Source organism: Anser cygnoides, chromosome 3 (assembly GCF_040182565.1).
Source record: "Anser cygnoides isolate HZ-2024a breed goose chromosome 3, Taihu_goose_T2T_genome, whole genome shotgun sequence".
NCBI lineage: Eukaryota > Metazoa > Chordata > Aves > Anseriformes > Anatidae > Anser > Anser cygnoides.
In genome coordinates, this window is record NC_089875.1 from 100821060 (window position 1) to 100843331 (window position 22272).

General features: G+C 41.8%; 1 protein-coding gene across 6 annotated transcripts in view; it reads right to left on the reverse strand.

Moving 5' to 3' along the window:
• ARHGEF10 (Rho guanine nucleotide exchange factor 10) overlaps positions 1-17032 on the reverse strand; it is a 121108-nt gene extending 104076 nt beyond the window's left edge. For 2 of the 6 annotated variants that reach the window (XM_066994813.1, XM_048051736.2), the window contains exons 1-2: positions 16878-17031; positions 5211-5286 (exon numbers count right to left, since the gene is read on the reverse strand). In XM_066994813.1, the coding sequence (XP_066850914.1) occupies positions 5211-5247 (37 nt within the window). In that variant the 5' untranslated portion in view covers positions 5248-5286; positions 16878-17031. Of the gene's footprint in view, positions 1-2470; positions 2539-2878; positions 2951-5210; positions 5287-16326; positions 16464-16877 lie in introns of those variants that run through there. The other 4 variants (XM_048051735.2, XM_048051737.2, XM_066994814.1 and 1 more) reach the window with 4 other exon arrangements.
• Positions 17033-22272: the final 5240 nt, after the last annotated feature.

The following is a 22272-nucleotide window of genomic DNA, read 5'->3' on the forward strand; positions in this document are numbered from 1 at the left end:
GTTGACACGCTGGAGGGAAGGGATGCCATCCTGAGGGACCTGGGCAGGCCTGACAGGTGGGCCTGTGCGAACCTCAAGTTCAGCAAGGCCAAGTGCAAGGTCCTGCATCTGGGCCTGGGCAATTCCAAGCACAAACACAGGCTGGGTGGAGAATGGATTGAGAGCGGCCCTGAGAAGGATCCGGGGGTGTTGGTTGACAAGCAGCTCAACATGAGCCGGCAATGTGCGCTTGCTGCCCAAAAAGCCAAATGTATCCTGGGCTGTATCAAAAGCAGTGTGGCCAGCAGGGCAAGGGAGGTGATTCTCCCCCTCTGCTCTTCTCTCCTCTCGTGAGACCCCATCTGGAGCATTGCATTCAGCTCTGGGGCCCCCAGCACAAGAAGGACGTGGATGGTTTAGAATGAGTCCAGAGAACGGTCACAAAAATGTGCAATGGGCTGGAGTACCTCTCTTACAAAGACAGGCTGAGGGAGTTGGGGTTGTTCAGCCTGGAGAAAAGAAGACTCCAGGGAGACCTTATAGCGGCCTTCCAGTACCTAAAGGGGGCCTACAGGAAAGCTGGGGAGGGACTCTTTTTCGGGGAGTGCAGTGATAGGACACACAGTAATGTCTTTAAACTAAAAGAGGGTAGATTTAGATTAGATAAAAGGGAGAAATTCTTCATTCTTCAGAGGGTGGTGAGGCACTGCCACAGGCTGCCCAGAGAAGTTGTGGATGCCCCATCCCTGGAGGTGTTCAAGGCCAGGCTGGATGGGGCTTTGGGCAGCCTGGTCTGGTGGGAGGTGTCCCTGCCCATGGCAGGGGGGGTGGAATTGGGTGGTCTTTAAGGTCCCTTCCAACCCAAGACATTCTGTGATTCCAAGAAATTCATTCTCGTGATGTCCTTGTATTGAATACTGAAATTCTACTATTTCATTCTAACATAAATAATTTTAATCTCCTATAAATACAAAGCAAAATATACCATCTGCTCCTGACTCCAGAACTGTACTGCAATGGAGCCATGCTCCAAGCCTCATCACTATACATATACCTACCTTGAAAGACTCAATTAATTACAGAACAGAGCATAGGTCTTAAAACTGTTGCAAAAGGCGACTTAGTTTAGGATGACTGGGATGAATTACTGACAAGCATACTCACGAAATACACCCAATACTTTCCAATAGTTTTCACATAGAAATCACATGAGACCATGTCACGTGAATGTGAAGAATATGGGAACAAAGAAGAAGGGACACATGCAGAGAACAAAGTGCAAAACCAGGAGCCTGTCAGACACAGAGTACCTACCCTGCCCCACTTCCCTTAGGCAAAAAGCTTCTCAGGTGTCCATCCCCTGGGGCTAACAGAGATGCCTTCCCTTGTGAAACAGGTCTGATAAAGACTCAAACACTTAAAGGATAAGGCTTTCACTTTGCAAGATCCCAAGATGCTTTTCAAGTAAAGAAATAAACAGACAGAGACCTTATCTCCTCCCAAAATAATAGCATAATCACAGACTGCCATAAGCGAACACCACTCTAGCATTCAATATCCAACCTCAAGTCGCCGCTCAGCATGAAGATGACTTCTCAACAGGAGAAACACTATGTGGTTCCCGATTCTGAGAATTACAAGCGCTTTAATTCCTAGCTGCAGACTCTGCAGCCCACAGCATATCCTTGTTGTAGGGACAGGTTTGGTTAACTGCACACCAATACAGCAATCAATTAAAAACATACTTGTAACTTACAGCCATGATAAAATTTGTTTTGGTTCAGATTTTAAAGAAGAAAAATATTTCTGTTTTATTTCACAAAATAGCCAGGGAAATTCCTGTGCATATAGGCATTGAAGAAGTGAACGCAAGCTAGTACTATCATCTCAAGCATCAATTTTGAAATAGCTTCCAGGTTATTCTCTTAGCCAAGGAAGCCTTTGCATCTACTCCCCTCCAACTGCTCCCCAGCTACTAACACATACATTCATTCAGAACATGTATGAAGAAAAATAGCAGGGAATTTTTAATCATAGCTAAAAGAATTACTTTTAAAAAACATTCTGGAGGAAGGAACATAAGGATTTTTTTTTTCCTAAAGTTCTTCAGTACTTGAATTTGCTCTGGGGTAAAGGAATTAACTAGCACAAACTTGTCACTGCCTAATTAACCATGCATGAATGGAATGTCCAAACAGCTATAAGCAGCTATGTTGCATAAGCATAATAAATGAAATAAATAAAGGTTAAATTCCCTTTTTTTGTGGTCATATTTTCCTATCATACGTAGGTTTTTCCTTTCAAGAAATGGCAGAAGAAGCTCTGTTACTGACCTTTACTGCACCTGAACTCACATTTCTCAAATGAGGTAGAGATTCAGATGATTATTGCAAAAGAGAAGACATTATTTAACATGAATTTAATTGTGTAGCTTTCACACACATTCTTACAACATCCCTATTGCGAAGATGAAGGTTTACCATTATCTTACCCCTTTTTATCCACAAGGATTGATACAAATAAGTTTGTGGAAGTTACTTGCCCAAAAACACAGGAAACCTATTAGATAAGAAAGAAAAGGAGATTTATAGTATAGGGTATACACTTAAGTAGAAAAGAATCCACATCACTTTCAACTTCTGGAAAGAAGATAGCAAACTATTCGATCTGTTGCCACAGTTCAGGACTTTAGTTATGCAACAGCTAAAAAGATAAAGCTAAAAGATGTTGCAGAGTATCTTGGACATAGCACACCATGGAAACCTCATCCTCACTACGAACCACAATATCCCACCCATCCGCCCACATTCTGCTCAGCACCTCTGAGCAGACCCCATGGGTGGGCAGTGTATATACACACCAAGAAAAAAACCTCAACCATTATAAACCAGTTCTATACCTTTTATTCTTTAGATCCAGGTAGGTGAATTTGCAGTTGTACTTGGCCCTAAAATTCTCACCTGCTTCCCACCTGCAAAACGGGTTATAAGAATTACCTAAAAAGTGAATTAAAGTGTATTTTAGTGCAATTAAAATTTGCGTTCACTGATATACCCTTTATAAATATGCTTTTTAAAAAGAATTTGCATTGGTAAAGTTAAAAAAAAATAATTCTAATTCTGATAATTTTGGACAAAGCTTTTTCAAATGACAGGGAAAGCATCCACTGATGCAAGATCAGGCAGAACAGTACCTTGAGCAGAATCTCAATTTATGTTAATAAGCCCAATGCCAGCATATTAAGGAGAAACATGTCTGAAAATAAGCACATGATATACATAGTTCTACATGTCATGAAGAGCTTTGCAGCTGAATTTTGGAATCATATTGAACTATGTAGCCCTGAATTTTTGTCAGAGTGCCCCACGTACTGACAATCTGTACGAAGTTAGGGCTGTTGCCACAATTATTAGATGTCTTCGAACAATGGCAGCTCCTGCTCGAGTGGAAATACTGATTCCTTACAGATGACTCCTTCTCCACAGCACTACATTTCTTTGGAGATAGATTATCTGATAAAAGACAACTTCACAGTAACTGTCACTAAACAAAACAGAGTTAAATTCAGAGTCCTGACCACAATGGATTAGTACAAGGACAGGAAAAGCATTTTGCCAGCAATAATCTCAGTGGTATCTTGGAGCATAAATAAAACTATCAACAACTTTGTTCAAAAAGCTAACCCATTAAAAGCTGATTTCACAATTCTCTGCTTCTCTCACATTCCCAGTTTCCTAGGTAGTATCTAGTAACAGACCTCTGCCCGTGGCAGCGTCCAAGCTAGTGGGAAAGCAATTTTGACCTAGGATGTTTATTCCAAAATTCCTAAAGAGTTATGACTGAGGAGAACCAAGATAAACCCTCTTTCATACTTAAAAAGGTTCATATAGCTATGGTATGAGTTAGTCTGTGAATAAACAATAATATGCTTATTGGACATTTTATTTAAAGTGACCTATACGTGTATTATTAATATACATGTGCTAGCATATACTTTATAATATACATTACCATATGAATTCATATACATGTTATCACTCATTGAACATGCAAGTCCAATGTCAATATGACAGACAGAGCAGAAATTCATGGGAAGACTGCAGAAAGTCACTATCTATACAAACTGTATTGGCAACTTTACCAAAATAAGAACAGCTGTACTGGGTTCAGCCACAGGTCTACATAATCCATGTCTCCATGAATTAATGCTTTGGGAAGAGCAAGGTAAAGACAAGCATATACAATGCTCCTCCTAAGAAGGCTCCCAGCACCCAACTATTAAAAGCCAAATCCTTTCAAGACTTAAAATACATTAACACCAAACGACATTCAAAGGTGTGTTTACAGGAAATCAAACAAGGTGAAAAACAGCTATAGGCAATATTCTCTTAGAGCAAGCAAAAACAGATAAGACAATGATACAGTGTTTTGTAAATCCAGCCTTTGTGCCCTCTGAAACCTGGGCTGAACTAGCAACCATATGGCTGCCAGCACACAGCAGCCAAGTAGCACCAAGGGCTAACTTTACAGAAAGGGCTCCACAGCCCAGCATACACAATAATATTTCCTAAGTTCATGTGCTCTGACCACAGAGAGATTTAGCCACGCACGCTTCCCCTCTGCTTCCCATGGGGACACGTGTTGGCTGAGCACAGAACTGAAGATCTGGGGCTAGAGAACTGCAGCATCCGAAGGTCCTTCGTCCATAGCCCTCAGCAGACATCGTCCTGATTAAGCAGGCCCTGTGGAAGCAGCACATGCCCTAACAGAGAACAGTTCACCCCCCTCCATCCTCCCAATTCAGACTCCAAATCTGTCCAGGCATTTAAGACACTGACCCAAATATCCTGTCCATGCTGCAGTCTTTGCTTGTTTGTTCTCTACAGGGCAGCACGTGCTGGAGGGCTCATAGCCAACGAAGAACAAGGTGAAGGTGTGATGATATGGTCCAGCCTAAGCTGCCTTAGAAAACGTTTATTTACAGATTTGAACTGTAAAGACCAATTCTGTCCCTGTTTCTTCCTCTTACAACACCAGTGAGCAACCTCCAAGAATAAATCAGGGTAGATGGCAGGCACATACGTTTCAGTGGGGACACAGTTAAATACCTGCAGGAGTAAGCCCCAGGGTGATATAGGGGGAGGGAGCACTGGGGAGGTAAAAATACTTTTTAAAATATAACCACATTGTTACTAGGAAAGTACTTCCACAATAAAAATTATTTCCGTTACCTTCTGGAGGTGGGGGAGGGAATTCTTCTGTGTCCATCCTAGTGTATCCACTGCACCTTCAGCAGACTGAAAAACCCTGCAAAAATAAAGGGAGAATGTTTTTTAGATGAACATGATTTTCCAATATACAGACACTCCTTTTCAATTTGGCCAAGCTCAAACCTATTAGCTAATTCCATTATGGAAGAGAGGAAATGTGCTTGGTCTCTTGCTTCAGAAAACATCTAGTCCAAATTTTTATGTACATAGTCCTCAGTATTGGAGCCAGTTCATGTAATGATCTCAATAAGCCAGCTGAATAAAGATGAAGTTTTCAAACTGTTTAATATTCTGCAGGTCCCACTGTGACAATTGCAAACAGATTATTAAAACATGTTATTTCAGCGTCTGTTTGTGGCACATATTCTGCTTCAAAATCTTAATGGGAGGAAAGGAATTCTAGGAAGCTCAGAAGTTTTGATGATCCCTTTCTCCATCTGGGAATCAGAAATCCTAAGTTCTACGTTAGGAGAGGAGAGGACTATCTTAAAAAACTCTTTTCGAGCCACTTCATTTCAACCTCGCCATGGATGAGCAAAATAGCTCAAAGCCCTTAGAAATACTCTACAGCCAAGGTATGGAAAGGGTAAGTTGAAGGAGATGGCGAAATTCAGGAACAGCAGAGAAACAATCAGCTAAATGAATCAGGATGTGGAGGTCAACTCATTTGCCACCTGCAGAGAAGTTGGCAGTGGATGAAAGGAAGTGCCTCAAAATAGGATCCAACCTTAGAAGGTAGTCGAGTCCAGGACAAGAACAAGTAACTTCAGAGCCAGGGCTCAGGAAGGATTCATACACACACACACGCATCTGTCTGTAACACACAAAATGCTCCACGACACGCCTTCGCTACACAGCGTCCCCTCTAAAGCCTCTCTCCTTATCAGTTGTATCTGTAGAGCTCAAAGGCGTGTTCCTACTTACAAATGTCTGGAATGCATTTTGCCACACCAAAACTGACAGGCAAAATAAGGGAAAAAATAGTTTGAAGAGAAAGCTTTTTTTCTTTATTCTTCCATTTTCTTTATTCTTTTAAAGTTGAATCATCACCGGAACATAGGTTTTCAAATCTGAAACGTGCAACAAATGGTAAACCTCTGGAAGTTTGTCTCAACTCCTCTGCCAAATGCATGTTTAGAAGGGGAGCTAAAAGGCCCTCCATTTTTATTTTTTTAATATATATTTAAACAGGTTGTTAGTTTTCAAACACGTGGAACTTACTTCAGCAACGATTTTGAGAATAATCGTCTTCCTCACAAGCAAATCCTAAGAATTGGCATACAGAACTGAGCTATGGAAGCTTTCAATTTGCCTTCTGTTTTGATCCAGCTCAGCGACACGCTTCACATTACCCAAGAACTGTGTAGACGAAGGTCACAGACCCAGTGTCCGAGCCCTAACCACTGACCTGCTTTCTCCCATACGAACACGGCAGTTATTCACAAGAAGACAGACAGACTTTCTCTGCCTTATGGGTTGGCTTATATGTTGCATTAATTCATCTCCAAGTTCCACAGATTTTTATCTATTTTTTAGATACAGAGAAAAACGTTCTAGCAGCAAAGGGAGCTTGTGCATTGTGAATTCCAGTAATACCCTCCATAAAAGTAAAATAATTGCCATTTCATGTGCCAGATATAACCATGCCAGCATTCATGGAACGCCTTCCAACACCACCATACGCAAAACTTTTTCACTCTTCTGCTGAGAGACAGAGGAGCTAACTCAAATCAAAGGGATTTAGATCAAGATTAAGCCAGGCAATTTGGCAAAACTTGGCTAGGAGTACACAACCTGTTTGGCATTTGTAAGCTCCTGTATTTTTTCCTCATTGATTCCAGTGACCATTACCACCAACAGAAGTTTCAAACTGTGTAGATACTTATTTAAGGACAATCACAGAAATCAAAGAACGAATTAAATTGGAAGGGACTGCTGAATGTTCTCTCATACACTCAAGAGAGGTCTAACTTCAAAGTTAGATCAGGTTCTTTCTCGTTCAGGCAAGTTTTGAAAGCCCCCAAAGGTGGAGATTTCACCACCTGCTCCTGTGCTTCCCCAGACACATCAGCAAGAACTTCTCCACCACATCCAGCTGGAATTACCCTTGCAGCAGCTTGTGGCCATCCGCTCTCATCCCCTCGCTGTGCACCTCTGAATGAAATCTGGCTGCATCTTCTTCACAGCAACCCCTTCTTTTGGGAGCAGATTCTATCTGCCTTAAGAGGATTCTGCCCTTTCCTCTTACAGCTAAACAAACTCTGTTCCTGCAGCCTCTCCTGACCTGGCCCAATGCTCCAACCAGGGCAGCAGCCCTGACTGGACTAGCTCCAGTTTGCCAGTCCCTTACTCATACTGGGTGACTCAAACCAAACATTTCAGAGTAAGATCGTAAGCATTGAGTAGATGTTACGTCAGTTTAACATAAAATCATTCAAGAAACTGAACTATGTGCTTTTAAACCACAGAATACCACAAATTTGTTCCAAAGGTATTTTTTTAATTGCAGATAGAAAAAATAGTATAACAAACATGAAACACATGAACTATTATATTCGTGCTTATCACATTACAAAATTATGTACCTGAATAGCTGAACAATTGGCCTGTAATATTGGGTATGACAAAGTACCAAAATACAGTGCTTTTGTTTTTTTTTCATTTAAAATTGATTTCTCAGGCACGGTATTACCACTAATTACTCAATTACTCAAACCGCTTCCTTCCAGGCTTCACCGAAATCACAGAAACACAGGGATACAAAGAATCTCTTGAAGTTACCTAGCCCAAAAGTTAAGATTTCCCACTGGCTTCCAGCTGCCCAAACAGTTCACCTGACTCAGCACCCATCACCTTTTTTCCTTCAGGTGCAGGTTAAGAGGTAGCAGTGGGTGCTGTGGACCATGGTGGTGCTCTGCTGACTGCCTCCTTTTCATCTCTTTCTGCGCATTTCCCCTGTGTGCCCCAACGTACAACAGATACAGGGTACAAGGTCAAGGCACATCCTTTCACAAAGGCAGGAGACCCTTCCTGGCCAAAAAACTCTCTGCTTTCTCGTATTCTCACCTGGTCCTCTCCTCTCAAACCGTTATGCGCAACAGGTAATGTTCATATTTACAGAATGAAAGAGGGAAGGGAGTTTTCTAACTTTGTAAGTTCCCAGTTTAATTCTCCACTTGGAATGGTTCAAGCGGATCTACACAAAGAAAATATTCTGAACCTAAGAGCAGCCTAACTAGTGCTATTAACAAAATTTGTAGCAGTGCAGCATGCTCTTTTTCCAGAAGTTTTGCTAGTAACTTTGTAAATTTGACTATCTTTAAAAATTAATAGCCACGTTAAATGCAAGTATTTTGGAAGAAAAAGAATCATATGCCTTAATACACCACAATACACTTCAAAATTTTGACATCATGATGTACTTGGTAAATTGATACTTAAGAAAATATAAATATATTTAAAGTACCACATTAAAATCAGATTTTTTGGGGTGATGTTTCTCATGGAGAGAAAAAATATGCAGTGAAAGCAGTCAGATCTGGAATGGAACTCAAACCAGAAACGTATGAAAACAAAATTGTCCGAGTGTGTCTCCAAGGCCAGCTCTCAATGCTTATTTCAAATTTCCCACCAGGAGTGCTCGCCTTTGACCACAAAAGCCACTATGGAAGGAGATGGGAGCCTGCAATGTCCCACCTCAGCCCTTACAATCTCAGGAGCAGCAACACCTCTATAACACAGACCAGCAGCCTGACATCCATAAAACTGAAGTTCTGATTCCACTGCCAACAGCAATTTCAGCAAAGAAAACAAGGGCACCTTTGTACCTGTCCAAAGGCTACAGAAGAAAGTTGTATTCCTCTCTGACTCAGTTTCCCCTCTTGTGACATTGCTGGGATTATCTCAGCTGAGGCTGTGCATCAATAATTTCCTCTAACTGTGGGATAAACAATTGACCACCAGTTTTCAGCCATCAGCATACAAGTAATGATCAACTTGTATTATTATCACTACAAAAATTATATTTTCTTTAAGGAATGTGCATTATATCTTCAGCGACATCAAGATTCTTTATTCTTAATGGTACAGAAAGAATGAGCCAGTGAGCATTAATAAAATTAATAAAAACCAGAAAAGATGAAGCTAGGAGATTGATTTCAAAGATTGACTGACTGTGATTCATAGAGTGCTTAGTGTAGGCAAGCAGCAAAGTAACTTCTCTGGGAAAGTGTGCAAGCCTAAAAATTGAATTAAAACAAAACAACCAAACTGTGAAGATAAAGCCCGTGAATGTCCAAAATACTTTTGTGCCCTTGTCACCTACTCAATACAGCTGCGTTACGCCCAATTGAGTTTCAACCTATTCAACCTATAACTACAGAACTCCCACTCAGTAAATCTTCCTGAAATTTGATGGATAGCCTCTTTTGGGGGTGCAGAGAAGCAAGAAGAGAAAATAATCCAGGAGGAGGAAGGTAAATTTCTTTTGTGTGTACATATTTATTTATTTATAGGAAGCCTAATGCCTGGCTCAGCTAAAGCCAGGTGAAATTTTCTTACCAGCTACAATGCAAACAAGAGCAGATCCACAGATCCGACATTTTTCAGAGCGCATACGGAATCCACTTGCCTGAAAGCCACCTCATTTCTTTTTCTACCACCCTTTCTCACACCAAGCAACATCCTGCTCAAAGCTAGAGAAAACACAGCAGCAAGCACTGAACAAGAAGCAATCTACAGGGACACTCGAAGAACATGGCTGAAGATTGGTATTCTCTTGCCCCCTTTTTTAGACAACATTTCTTCATCTAGAGTTCCTGCCCAGTACATCATCTGAAGGCAAAAAGCAGAAGACAACAAGGATTCCACTTGCAGGTTTGTCTGAGGACTCCTACCCATGACACAACACTACAGACATGTCAATATTTGCACTCTTATTTCACTCTAAGGATACATTAGTACAAGGCAAACCAGAATCACTGATTCATTCAGGTTGGCAGGTACCTCAGATGGCCAGGTCATCCAACCTGCTGCTCAAAGCCAGGTCAGTTGTCAGGTGAGACCAGGCTGCTTCATCTATCAGGATCCTGAAAACCTCCAAAGACAGATACAGCACAACCTCACCAGGCAACCTGTTCCCCTGCTTGGTTGTCCTCCTAGAGAAAAATACTGCTCTCATACCTAGCTTGAACTACTCCCGTTTCAGTTTATGATCATTTCCGATTCTCCTGTCTTGATAACCTACCGGCCGGTGGGTGCAGGCTGCCGTGAAGCCCCCACGAAGTCTCTCTTCTCCAGGCTGAACACGCGCAGCTCCCTCAGCCTCTCCTGACAGGGCAGTGCTATGGCCTGCAGCCATCATGGCGGCCTGGTGCCCAGTTCCCTCCCATTTATCCACATCTTGTAGTGGGCAGGGTGAGGTGGGGACTCAAAATTGGACACAATATCCTAGGTTTGGTCTGAGAAGTGCTGAGTGAAAGGGAATCCTTCCCCCTTCAGGAGCAATTCCCCCCCAGGTGCACAACCTTGCACCTGTCCTTGCTGAATTTCACTCAGCCCCTGTCAGCCCATCCTTCCCACCTGCCCAGGTCCTGTTGATTTCAAGAACATCCACTGCTGCTCCCCTCTTCCCCCAGTCTGGTGTCACCTGCAAACTTCAGAAACAATGGCTGGTCACCTTTCAAGTCACACATAATGCTAAAAAGACACATCCAACAACAGACAACTGGTGCATTTCTCTTGTAACCAGCCCCCAAAGAGGGTACAACAAAAACTACCTCTAAACCCAGTGATCCAGTCAGTTTTCACCCTTCTAGTAGTACACCCGCCCCCCTCCCCCCAGATCGCAACACTATTCTGTGGAAGGCCTTGCTCAATCCAAAACAAACATTAACACAAACATTAAGAAACATTATTAAGCTCAGTAGCACTATGTTCAGTGTGCAGATGGGAAAGCTGAGACCTACAAATATTTATGGAATGAGTGGGAGTATGGATGAAAAGTAATTGAAACCAGGAAGCGGAATAGGTTCCTGAGCATGCTCTTAGGGAATTTCACTTCTGCTAAATAAGCCTTTGCTTCTGTCTCTTCTGATGGCAACAGCTTGAATGCACACGGGTAAAACAGAGGCATCACCCTGGGTTTTGGATTCCATCCTGGAAGTCAGTTCAACCACAAGCACCAAAGGAGCTAAAAGGGAATGCTGGTGCCACCTTGCAGTAAGGACTGACTTCTTTGTTCTGTGCCACACAAAACAGAGACTGCTGGTTGTTGTTGCTGGTTCAGGACCATGAACTATGTCACACACACAAGCAAAATGGAAATACATTAATATTAGGAGAATATTTCTTAATTTGCCCTAAATTTGATTAAAATCAAGTAACTAACTTCATTGGGAAAAGTAATCTTGTTTCCAAAATTTCCACTTTCAACATTCCTTCAAATTATTCTCTCCCAATATTGGAGATCGAGCATAACATTCAGTGGAAACATCCTAATGAAGATTTCTGGTTTTAAGTCAGAGAAGATCCTCACATCCTGTATAACTCTTCAGCTGCGATGCAAATTTATGTATGGTTTACATGTATACATGTTATTATAATACACATAGAATTATTAGAGACTTTATAAATGTTATTACAAAATACGCATTTACTCTAGTAATTCTGATCAGCCTCACATGTAAAATATTTTTGTCACAGGGAAAGCGTCCCCTCCTGAAAACAGATTCTTACTCCAGATGAATCTTAGCTTGCAAAAAGAAGGAGGAAGAGAAGGAGACAGAGGAACATACTGGATAAGACACACAGAAGGCTTTAATACAAAGCCTTAAAATACATAAAATACAAAGTCAAGAGCCATAAACTCAAGGCTCAGTGCTCCTAGAAGGAGATTCACATATTGCTGTCTAGTTCTTAATAACTTATGATCCCATTTTACAGATAAGGAAATAACGTTTATTCACTCAAAATTTCTGAGATGCATACTTGTTATGTATCTTTAATGAGACGATCACGTGAAAAAACACTGAAACTTTAGAAAACGTTCACATATTCTCACATTTTTGCCAGAAAACAATATCCATATGATTTTTGCATTTTTTTTTAAAAGCATTTCCAAAAAGCAGATTAGAGAACAGAAATGAGAGTGAATGTTTGACCTTGAGCTTGGGTCCTAATAGCTTGGATTCATGGTTCAGTCCCAAGTAACAAGTATTGTACAGTACAGTAAGTCACTGAAACAGATTTTCCCCAAGATAATGCCCCTATTCACCACTGCATAAGTAGAACAATTTATTTTTCTCTGGTTAACTGCTTCACCCACACATTTGACATTAAGCTTCAGGCTTTCTGACCGAGCAACTAACGTGTAGGACATGAATCAATGTTGTCCAGTTATGCATCACTTCCCACAGTCTTGCTGATTCGGGCAATTCAGAATAAAAACATGAATCAAGTTTTTGATCTAAAACCACAGATTTGCAAAAATATTTTTCAGATCTTGTTTAGCATTACTTGTCATCGTTCCCCATGAAAACAAGTTGTACTTTTATGTGACTCTGGTTTCGAGATCAACTTAAGTATTTTGATGAGAGTAAAAGCCAGATTCCTGATTATAAGAAAATATCCAAGTGATTTAAATCTCGGAAGATGCTCCTAATGCAGCAGTCTCCTTCCACAGATGTGACAGCTCTTGACTCCCAAGATCCTGCTCTCTTCAAACCACATACGCATGCAATGACATTACTCAGAAAGATGGGAAAACAGAAAGAATATTAAATCATAGTTTCATACAGGACCGCAACAAGAAATTTGCTGTCTGCCTAACGTACATCCCTACCTCATCACAAAGAGCCCCTCAGATCGTGTTTGCAGTCTCCCTAGCTAATTCTCGGGCTTTGGTTCATAAATTCCTGATAACTGCCAGGTTGGTAGGTTTTTGGAGGTATGGCTCTCCTGCACTTTTCTACTCTTTAAACTACTTCTAGAGTCAGAAAAGAATTTCCCAACATTAATTTTCCACTAACAGCGTAGTAAAAAGGGGGGCTTAATACAAATAGGAACAAGGGTGAAAAAATATCCATGAGTTCCTATTTTAACAAAACAAGATCTTGGATAAGACAAAAAAAAAAAAAAAGATGCCTCACTCCCATTCTGTAGAATACATACAAACTGAAAGACTAATTCATGCCACTATCATTGAAGCCTCATTTACTGCCCCGTTAGAACATATAAAACATTCAGAAAGTATGATGCACTCAACAGTTATGTTCCCAGCACTTAACACTGTAACTCCAAGTGAAGTTTCTATAGGGGACAACTGTCACAACATATATTCCACAAGATGCATCCACCCACAGCATGGAAATGCAATTGCAGCTCAAAAAGCCATCAGAAAGCTGAACTTACTAAAAGTAAATTGCAAAAGTGCCTTTAACTTTAGAGACTGTACGACAACTGTCCCCACGATAGCCCTTCCACAGTTCTAAACTAAAACTGAAAAATGGAAAGACATGATTAAAGAAGTCAAAAATGAAACAGGTATCACTTGACAAAAGCAGAAACAAAATAACGATCGACATACGCGAAGATGAAGAAAAGTAAATACTATGCACTGCTAATTTCTCCCTCACATACAAAACTGAGAACAGTGCAGTATTAAAAATGTACAAAGAATAAACTGACTGCAGCTCCGCACAGTATACAAACTTTAATGTCAAAGACTGAATCAAAAATATTCCTCTTCCTTCAGATTGCAGAATTTGTTTCCTGGCTTGTTCAGAAATACACTGAAGTTTATATATTTTCTACAACAGATTCTAAAAATAATTTCTCCTTTATATAGAAGCAATTAAAAGACTTCCTGTTATACAAATGAGTAATGTACTATTCCCAGTTGCATTAAATTCCATTAACATTTATGAAGTTAGAAAATAGCTTTATAGGTTTTAGAGAAGCTTGTTGTTATTCCTTCAAATGTTTATAGATTTTGCGAGGAACCCTGAACAGCTCAGAATCAAATGAAGAAGTCCTCTGGTGCTGGTATTTCTTCAAAACAGCATTTATTAATGCTGACACTAAATATCTTCAAGCAAAATTAAAAAAAAAAAAAAAAAGGAAAGCAAAAGAGACCCATTCCCCATGAAGGAGTAAGTAGTAGCACGTCCTGGCAAAAAGAAATAATCAGTACAAGCTTTTACACGCATAAATAACCAGAAAGCAAACAACAGCAAAAAAGCAATGCTGACAAAAGCAGCTTATATTGACAGACACAGATACCAAAAATCACCAAAAACATTTTAAAAACGCTGTGATGTCTGAATTAAAAATTCAGCCTAATCAAAACTAAGGCTGCATACCTTATAAAGTTTGGATCCTGGAAATCTTTACTTAAGACATGTCATTGAGATACTGGGTTTAGGACAATCAGAACCACTTAATATTTGACATATTGACTACGATTTTGACTAAAATAAGTATTTAGACTTAGTATTTCAACCTGGTGTAAATCAGCACACTTCCACTGAAGTTAACAGGGTAGCAGAAAAAGACGAGCCAAGATGCTGAGGAACCTAGACCCTTGATTTATTTTTCAAATATAATAAAAGATGAGAACTTAAATACTATTTACTTAATACTATGGATTTTTTTGAACTTAGGCTCAAGAAACATTAAAGTCTGTTGCATAGTATTCCACTCAAGGAAAGTATTGCCAGGAAGCTGCTGATGAGCAGAACCATACCCTGTCTGCAGAGAGGAGCTGTGGATCCTGGTCAGAGAGGGAACGAGATGAGCATCTCTTTACAAGGGAAAGACCATTTCCTGTACCTTGTGCTGCACTAACCACTGACCTGCCAAATCCAAGACTTGCACGTTTGCTCTCAATGTTGCACAGCTGCAACACCAACCCACTGCACAGCACCACGGCTCTGCTCCGTATCCCATTGCATGCAGACTCCCAGATCCAGGGGATCCTGCCCTGTCAGTGTGCTCAGCAGGAGCTGCCGGACAGCACGCTCCTCAAGCACCCACCTGCTTCCACAACCCTTTGTGCCCCTACGTCCACACGTGGGCTTCAGCCACAAAAGCCCCGTGCGCTGGACACCCGCTGCCTTTCCATTGCAAGACACCTGCAACATGTCATGGCTCACGTACTATCCACCCCACAGGTAAATCAAGATGTCCACAGCTTGCATTGAAATCTCCCTGTAAAGCCTTCGGAAATATCAAATTTCAAGATAGTGTCTGAAGAGCTACTGTTCATAGCCAGATAAACACATGTAACTAGTGCATGGGCTACCGAGCCTGAGGGTGGAAAAAAAGAAAAAAAAAAAGACAAGATGGATTAAACAAAGCAAGTCAGAGAGATTATCAAGATCAAACGGATCACCCAAGTGAAAGGAAGGAAGGGCCCACTGAAGAAGAGAGCCGAAGAGCCAGAACTCCCGCGTAAATAATGGGCTTGCAACTACAGACGCCCAACACGCCCCGTGCTCAAGCAATAAATCTGTCCCTCCTAAGTGCCAACAGAAAATGTAAAAAATGCAATACTTCATTTCTACAACAGTACAGATTGCTCACCAGGTTCCTCTAGTAAAGAGCAAAGGCTTTTGGAAAACATTTATTTTCTTGACAATAGTCACCAACTAATGTATGTTGGTACATCCTCTCCATATTTATTCAGCATTGAACAGTTTTTAAACAGCCAATCTTTCTTATTCTTAACTCAAATCTTTCTTATTTTGTGATTCATGCAGCAAGATGTATACACATACAAACCTTTTCACTGTAACAGTGAAACTGTATGGCTGAAAATAAAAGAAAATACTTTTACGCTGCAATCAAACAACTTCACACCTGCTACCATGAGATAAAAGCCATGACCTCAGAAGCTTTGGAAAAATAAGATAGGATTGAATAAAGGCTTAAATGGAAGAAAACAGAATCTAGGGTGATAAAATCTTTTTGGTCAAAGACCAAGCACCACCTGAGGGGCTTTAAAATAAGCCCATGCAGTGGACAGATTATCAATACCTGTCTTCACAAACACCTGGCGTCGGCCACTGCCAAGGCTCACCTACTCACCAGGTGCCTGGCCGTCCCTACAGCTCTTCTCGCCTCACCCTGCGAGCACCCGGCATCCTTCAGGAGCAGCTACGTGGTCCGGGATCACCGCAGACAACTCGGGAACTACTTCGATAGTTTAAGCGTTAACTACAAAGAAATCGAGCGCGATTTTAATACCTCCTTTGAGAAGGAAATAAAAATGAGCGGTGCCAAAGCGTCTTCCCTTGTTTCTAGAAAGCCAATTCAGTCGCTGATTATAAAGTTGGTGTTGAATAGATAGGTTTAAAACAAGGAAAGCGGGGGAAGGAGAGGAACTCCAGGCAGCGCCCAGCCCAGCGCCTGGCTTTCCGCAGCCCTGCGCACCCCGGCCCCGAGCACACCCCCACGCGTGGGTGCCCGCACCCCAAAATCCTGGGATTTGGGGGCTGGGATTTTTGGAAAGCCGCCGCGGGGTCCGCCCGCACCCTGTCTTCGACACCCCGCCTCTGCTGCCCACCCCGCCCGATGGCTCCCGCTGCCAGCCGAGGGCAAAACACCGAGGACCGGGGGGCTCGCACTCACCGCCGCCCGCAGCCGCCGAGTCCCGGCGGGGCGCCGCTCGCCCCCGCCCCGCTGCAGCCCCCTTCCTCCTCCTCCTCCTCCTCCTCCTCCTCCTCGTTCTCGTCCTCCTCCTCCTCCCCGCCCCGCCGCCATTGGGGCCGCCCGGTTGGCGCAGCGGCCCGCCGCTCGCCATGAGGCGGGGCCCGGCCCCACCGCTTCATTCCTGCCTCAGCCTCCAGCCATGGGTCAGGGGCACCTGCGGGCTGAGGGGGAGCGGGAGGAGGAGGCGGCTGCCTCGCCGCAGGCCTTCAGGACGGCCGGGATGGAGAAATCGGGACAAAAATTGACTTTTTTTGACGCCCCCCCTCCGCCCCCCCCGACCTCATTCTCAGGAGGAGCCCGCTGGTGTGCGCTAGGCCACCGTGGCTGTTTTAGAGCTTCATCTCATTTATCTTGCATAGTTTGTGGAATTCAGCCTGTTTAAGCATACCAAAATAAAGGTTTCCTAAAGATCCTGGCAAGTCCTCCTTAACCTGCAGGTCTTCGCTGCCCTCTCCTCTCTCACTGCAGAGCGGTGTTGACCAAGTCACTGGTCAGGCTGTGCTGTGCAGGCATGTAACGCTTATCCCAAAAGTAATCCATCCGAGCTAACCCTCTGAATGCTCACATGGATATGAGTCAGCACCCCCTTCATAATTTACAATCATTTTGAAAACATACTGTACTATACATCCATGTGCCTCGTACGTACTATACATCCAAGGTACCATCATACCTCGGGGTGAAAAGTGTTCTTAAATTCATTATAATTTCTCAATCCCTGATATCAATTGCCAGTATTTAATACAGATAAACACTATTTAAAATCTCTGGAGGAGTTTTAAGCATGAAAATGCCAAACTAAATGTTGTTCAAAGATCTACACATCACACAGTGATGACCCTAGCCTATTTAAGGGCATTCATGCTACGGCCAGTCATGAAATATGCTCAAATATAGTAAATTCCTTACCATTACAGGAAACCACTATGCTATTTCTACCATTTATGTTAGAAAATGGTAGCATTTCAAAGGAAAATTGATTATTCCACCTTTTTCCCACATTTTTCATTTGTCTGTATGACTGTCTAACAGCAGGTACATGCATGACTGCCCCGTGCGTTCATATGGATCCATACAAACTGAATTCCAAATTAAATAATTGAAAGTATTACTTTCAAAAATGTTTCAGTTTTTACAAAGTCATTTATTTTTCATGTAATTTGTTACAGTACCACCTCAAAATAGTTTTCACATAGTTTTATAGGCCCTCTATGAGAAAGAAAATGAGAAGAGAAAATTGGGCCATATAGAAAGGTCAAGGCCAGAAATCCCATTATGGCATTCAGTTCAATTTCCAGTAGAGACCATTTTATCCTGTCATTTCTGTAACATTTAAAACATGCTGTATTTCACTCACATCCAGCTACCATTTGAAGAGCTGAAATGGCAGAGAATCTGTGTTTAGCTAACTGTTTAGTAAGTACTGTCATTAAAGGCCCCGCTAAAGAACAGGCATATATCTAGATTACATGCAACTTGCTGAATTCCGTGATTAAAAATACCATCTACTAGCAACAAGCTGCTTCTTTCGGCAGCCACCTCATAATCCATGTGCATTTACCTGTCCCTTTTGCATGTATGTTTCACTGTTAGAGTGACAAACTTCAAATCCTTCCCATAGTTCTTTTCTGAACCCTTTTGACCTTTGACAACCACTTCCTTGATTCTGGTGACCATGCTTAAATATACTTCTCTGATTCCAGTAAAAAAGTTGCTGGGGATGCCTGAGTATAACAAAGCAAGACACTAAATTCCAAAATAACTTCCTCTCTTCCTAATAGTTTCTACAGCAATCTCCTAAAAGCAGTGGTCATCTAATTCTAAATTCATTATTTATCTATGTATTTGTCTATATGACAAATTCATTATTTATCTAACCATAATTAGTTGTCAATAATTATAATGCAACTCATTCCATTCTCATTATGTAGTTTCTCATTTTTTTTCATTCTGTTTACCAGATGACATAGCAGGCAATTTCTCTTACACAGTTTTCATCCACTGAAAATTCAGAAAGTGTTTCTCCTGTTGCTCTTAACCACATTCCCCACAAAGAATGTATGTTTGTATGTCACCTGTAGTCCAGAAACCCCTTGGAGCCAGGACACCCAACAGCCCTGCTCAACTTGAGCACCTGCAGAACTCATGCTGGAGCTTCCTAGAATATAGCTCCCCTCCATTTCCCTTACCAAACACGAGTGATGAAATGTATATATATTAAAAAATAAAATCTTAAATCCAGACTATTACATCAGAATAGCATTTGGTTTAATAACAGCATTGCTCATCTTTCTGATATGATGCCTGCTGCTGCCCAGTCTTCCAGGTCCCCCTGAAGCATCAGCACTACTACTGGGAGACAATCTGTTATTTCTGAGCGTACCAGCACTTACCCTAACAATTTAGTTTTATAATACCGTGATGTTTTTACCAGCACCAGCACCTTCTTTATGAATGCCTTCAGGAGCTCTCTGCTTATGAGGAGTCTTTGCAAGTCAAATTCTCTGACTGCCAATTCAGACAGACAAGGCACACATTTCCATAAATTTTAATACTTCCCAGCACCAGAACCCCTGTGACATCGGCTCCTTGTTGCCGAGGGTGGCACAAGAGTTACAGGACAGTTGATGCCATAACTTACCATGGTGGGTTGACCTTGGCCAGCAGCCAGACCCCACCCAGCTGCTCTCTCAATCCCTCTTCTCAACGGGGTGAGGAATAGGATGGAAAGCTCAGCTCGGGGGTTGAGATAAAGGCAGGGAGACAACTTACCAATTACCATTAGAAGCAAAATAGATTCAACTTGGGGAACATTAATCAAAGTTATTGCCAGTTCAAACAGAATAGAGTAGGATGGTGCGAAAAAGACAAAACTAAAGCACTTTCCCTCACTCTTTTTCCCAGGTTTAAATTCACCCCTTCATTCCCAACTCCTCTTTCCTCCTGCTCCCAGGCAGCACAGGGGAGATAGGGAATGGGGTTTGCGGTCAGTCCATGGCCGTTCCTCTTTGCTGCTCCTTCCTCCTCATGCTTTTTCCCTCCTTCACCATGGTCTTCTCCATCAATTGCAGGGGAATCTCCTCCTCTCTTTCTTTGGTGCTCACAGGGCTGATTCTCACTATTTTTCTTCCTCCCTTTGCCTGTGTTTTTTTTTTTTTTTTAAACATTTTCTTAGTTGTCCCTAGAGGTGCTGCCATTTTGGCTGCTGGGCCCAGCCATGCCAAAGTCCTAACACAGCAAAAAAACATCAACACCCTAAATATATCGAGGATGGATATCTGACATCATCCATCTGACTGAGCTGTAAACATTTCTAGGAACAGGGCAAGACTGAGAAATGTGGAATAGTCTCACATCTAGGGACTTAAGAAAAAATGTTTCTTTTAGCTGGAATGTTTACCATGGAGAAAGCACCAAGGAAGGAAAAAGGTGGCATGAATTAGCTGCTGTGGGAGGACTACGAAGAACTAAATATATACAAATGTAAAAGAAAGAAAAATGCAACCTTGGGCTAAAACAAAGCCATTTTCAGTGAGGGAAAGGAAATAGTAATGTAATACAAGTTAAAGAAAAGATTTTATATGAAAAACTATGTATAACTCAAAGCCACCAACATTTCAGAGGAATTCAAGTGGGAAAAGTGGCAAATAATAAGTATCAGGATAGACAGGAAAATAAAAGAGCAGATTGTTTTGTTCTCATGAATATGCAAGAGAGCCTCCAGGGGTAAAATTAATAATGTAAGATAAAAAGGCAATGATAGTACAAGAGTGAATTATTATGAATTAGAATTCACTGTAGGCTCTTTTGGCCTTGGGCTATACATGCTTGAGAGTTCTGATGTCCTAAAAGAAGTCCTCAAACTTGGCTTCATCCAATATATGTTTTGATATCCAAAACACGCTGCTGAGAAAAAAAAGAGTTAAAGCATCAGACAACCAACTTATTCAACACCCAGCTGCAACCTGATCAGCACCGTATAGCACAACAACTGGTCTCAGCAATCTCATCCAAAGCCTCTTAATTTTTTTCGTACTTATTCCCTATGACTTCTCAAAAAGGATGCTGCTGCTTTCAAGGATACACGTTTGCCCTGGAAATACAACTTTTAAGACAGACTGATCAAGCTCGTTAGATGCCCCCTGTCCATTCTACACAAACCACTTGATCCTACTTTTATAGTTTGTCTGCATGGCTTCGCTTTTCAAGGTATTGTAGTTATCACCTTGATTTCTCTTAAAAGATTCGGCCAGCAGAACTGTACAATCCAGAAATGCAGTAAAGTCAACCCTCTACCTTATACATGAGAAAAAAAATGAATGTACAATCACAAGGGCAAACTTAGTCCTTTCTCTGGTATATTTTTTCCCCACTTGGTGCAAGCCCTATACTTCAACTTCAGTGAGCACTGTTTTGGTGACAAAACACAGTGTTCACATGGCGAAGTGTTTTTGGCAGCAGAAATAGCAAAAGAGGAGAGGAAAAGTTGCAGACCTATACAGCATTTACAATATGAAAAAACAGGCCCAGGTGAGCAGCTGGAGCTGCTCTGATCAAACCAATCCTAAAACCATGCACACGCTCACAAGTCTTTAAAGTAAATATCAGAAGACATTTTGGTGAAAACAGCATCACTTCTAATGTGACGTGAGCATTCAAAGCAGCAGGGGAAGCTAAAAAGAGGATCATGTGAGGAACCAAATATTCCAGGCCAGAAGTAATGCATACTGTATCAGATGAATCTCACACTGAACTTCCGCTCCCTCTGCTCAGGTCATGCCCTGAAGGACCCAGAAGTGACCCTGGCTGACTCACCCGAACACGCACAGACATGGCAGCAAGTAACTGCACAGCCAATTTCCTGCATTTCTTCTTCACGCACACGTGAGCAGGTCCCACTCCTCTCAAGTTAGGCTCGTCTCTGCCACTTTGAACGTTGCTGTTCTTGTACACGTTCGCTGCGTTATTATCTTTGTCATCCACCTCACTCAGCATTGTTTTGCTCAGGGAAAACAGGAAGGCACAATGTGCTGCTTGTTTCTGTGACACCACCACTAGCAGAACACACTAATTAGTCGATCAGATCAGAGCCTGCAATGTCTCTTCCAACATTGCAAACCCATCTGGGGGCTGACAACTAAAGCAACAGGCATAATTTTCTTAATTAAAGACTTTCACTTATTTTTTTGTTCCAAATTATCAACTTAAGTACCAGTGCCACGACACGAGATCAAAAGATTGCGACTGCTGAGTAATGCTGTCAGCATAACTGTGTGCTAATACATTTCTGGGAATATGGCAAGAGCTACAAAGT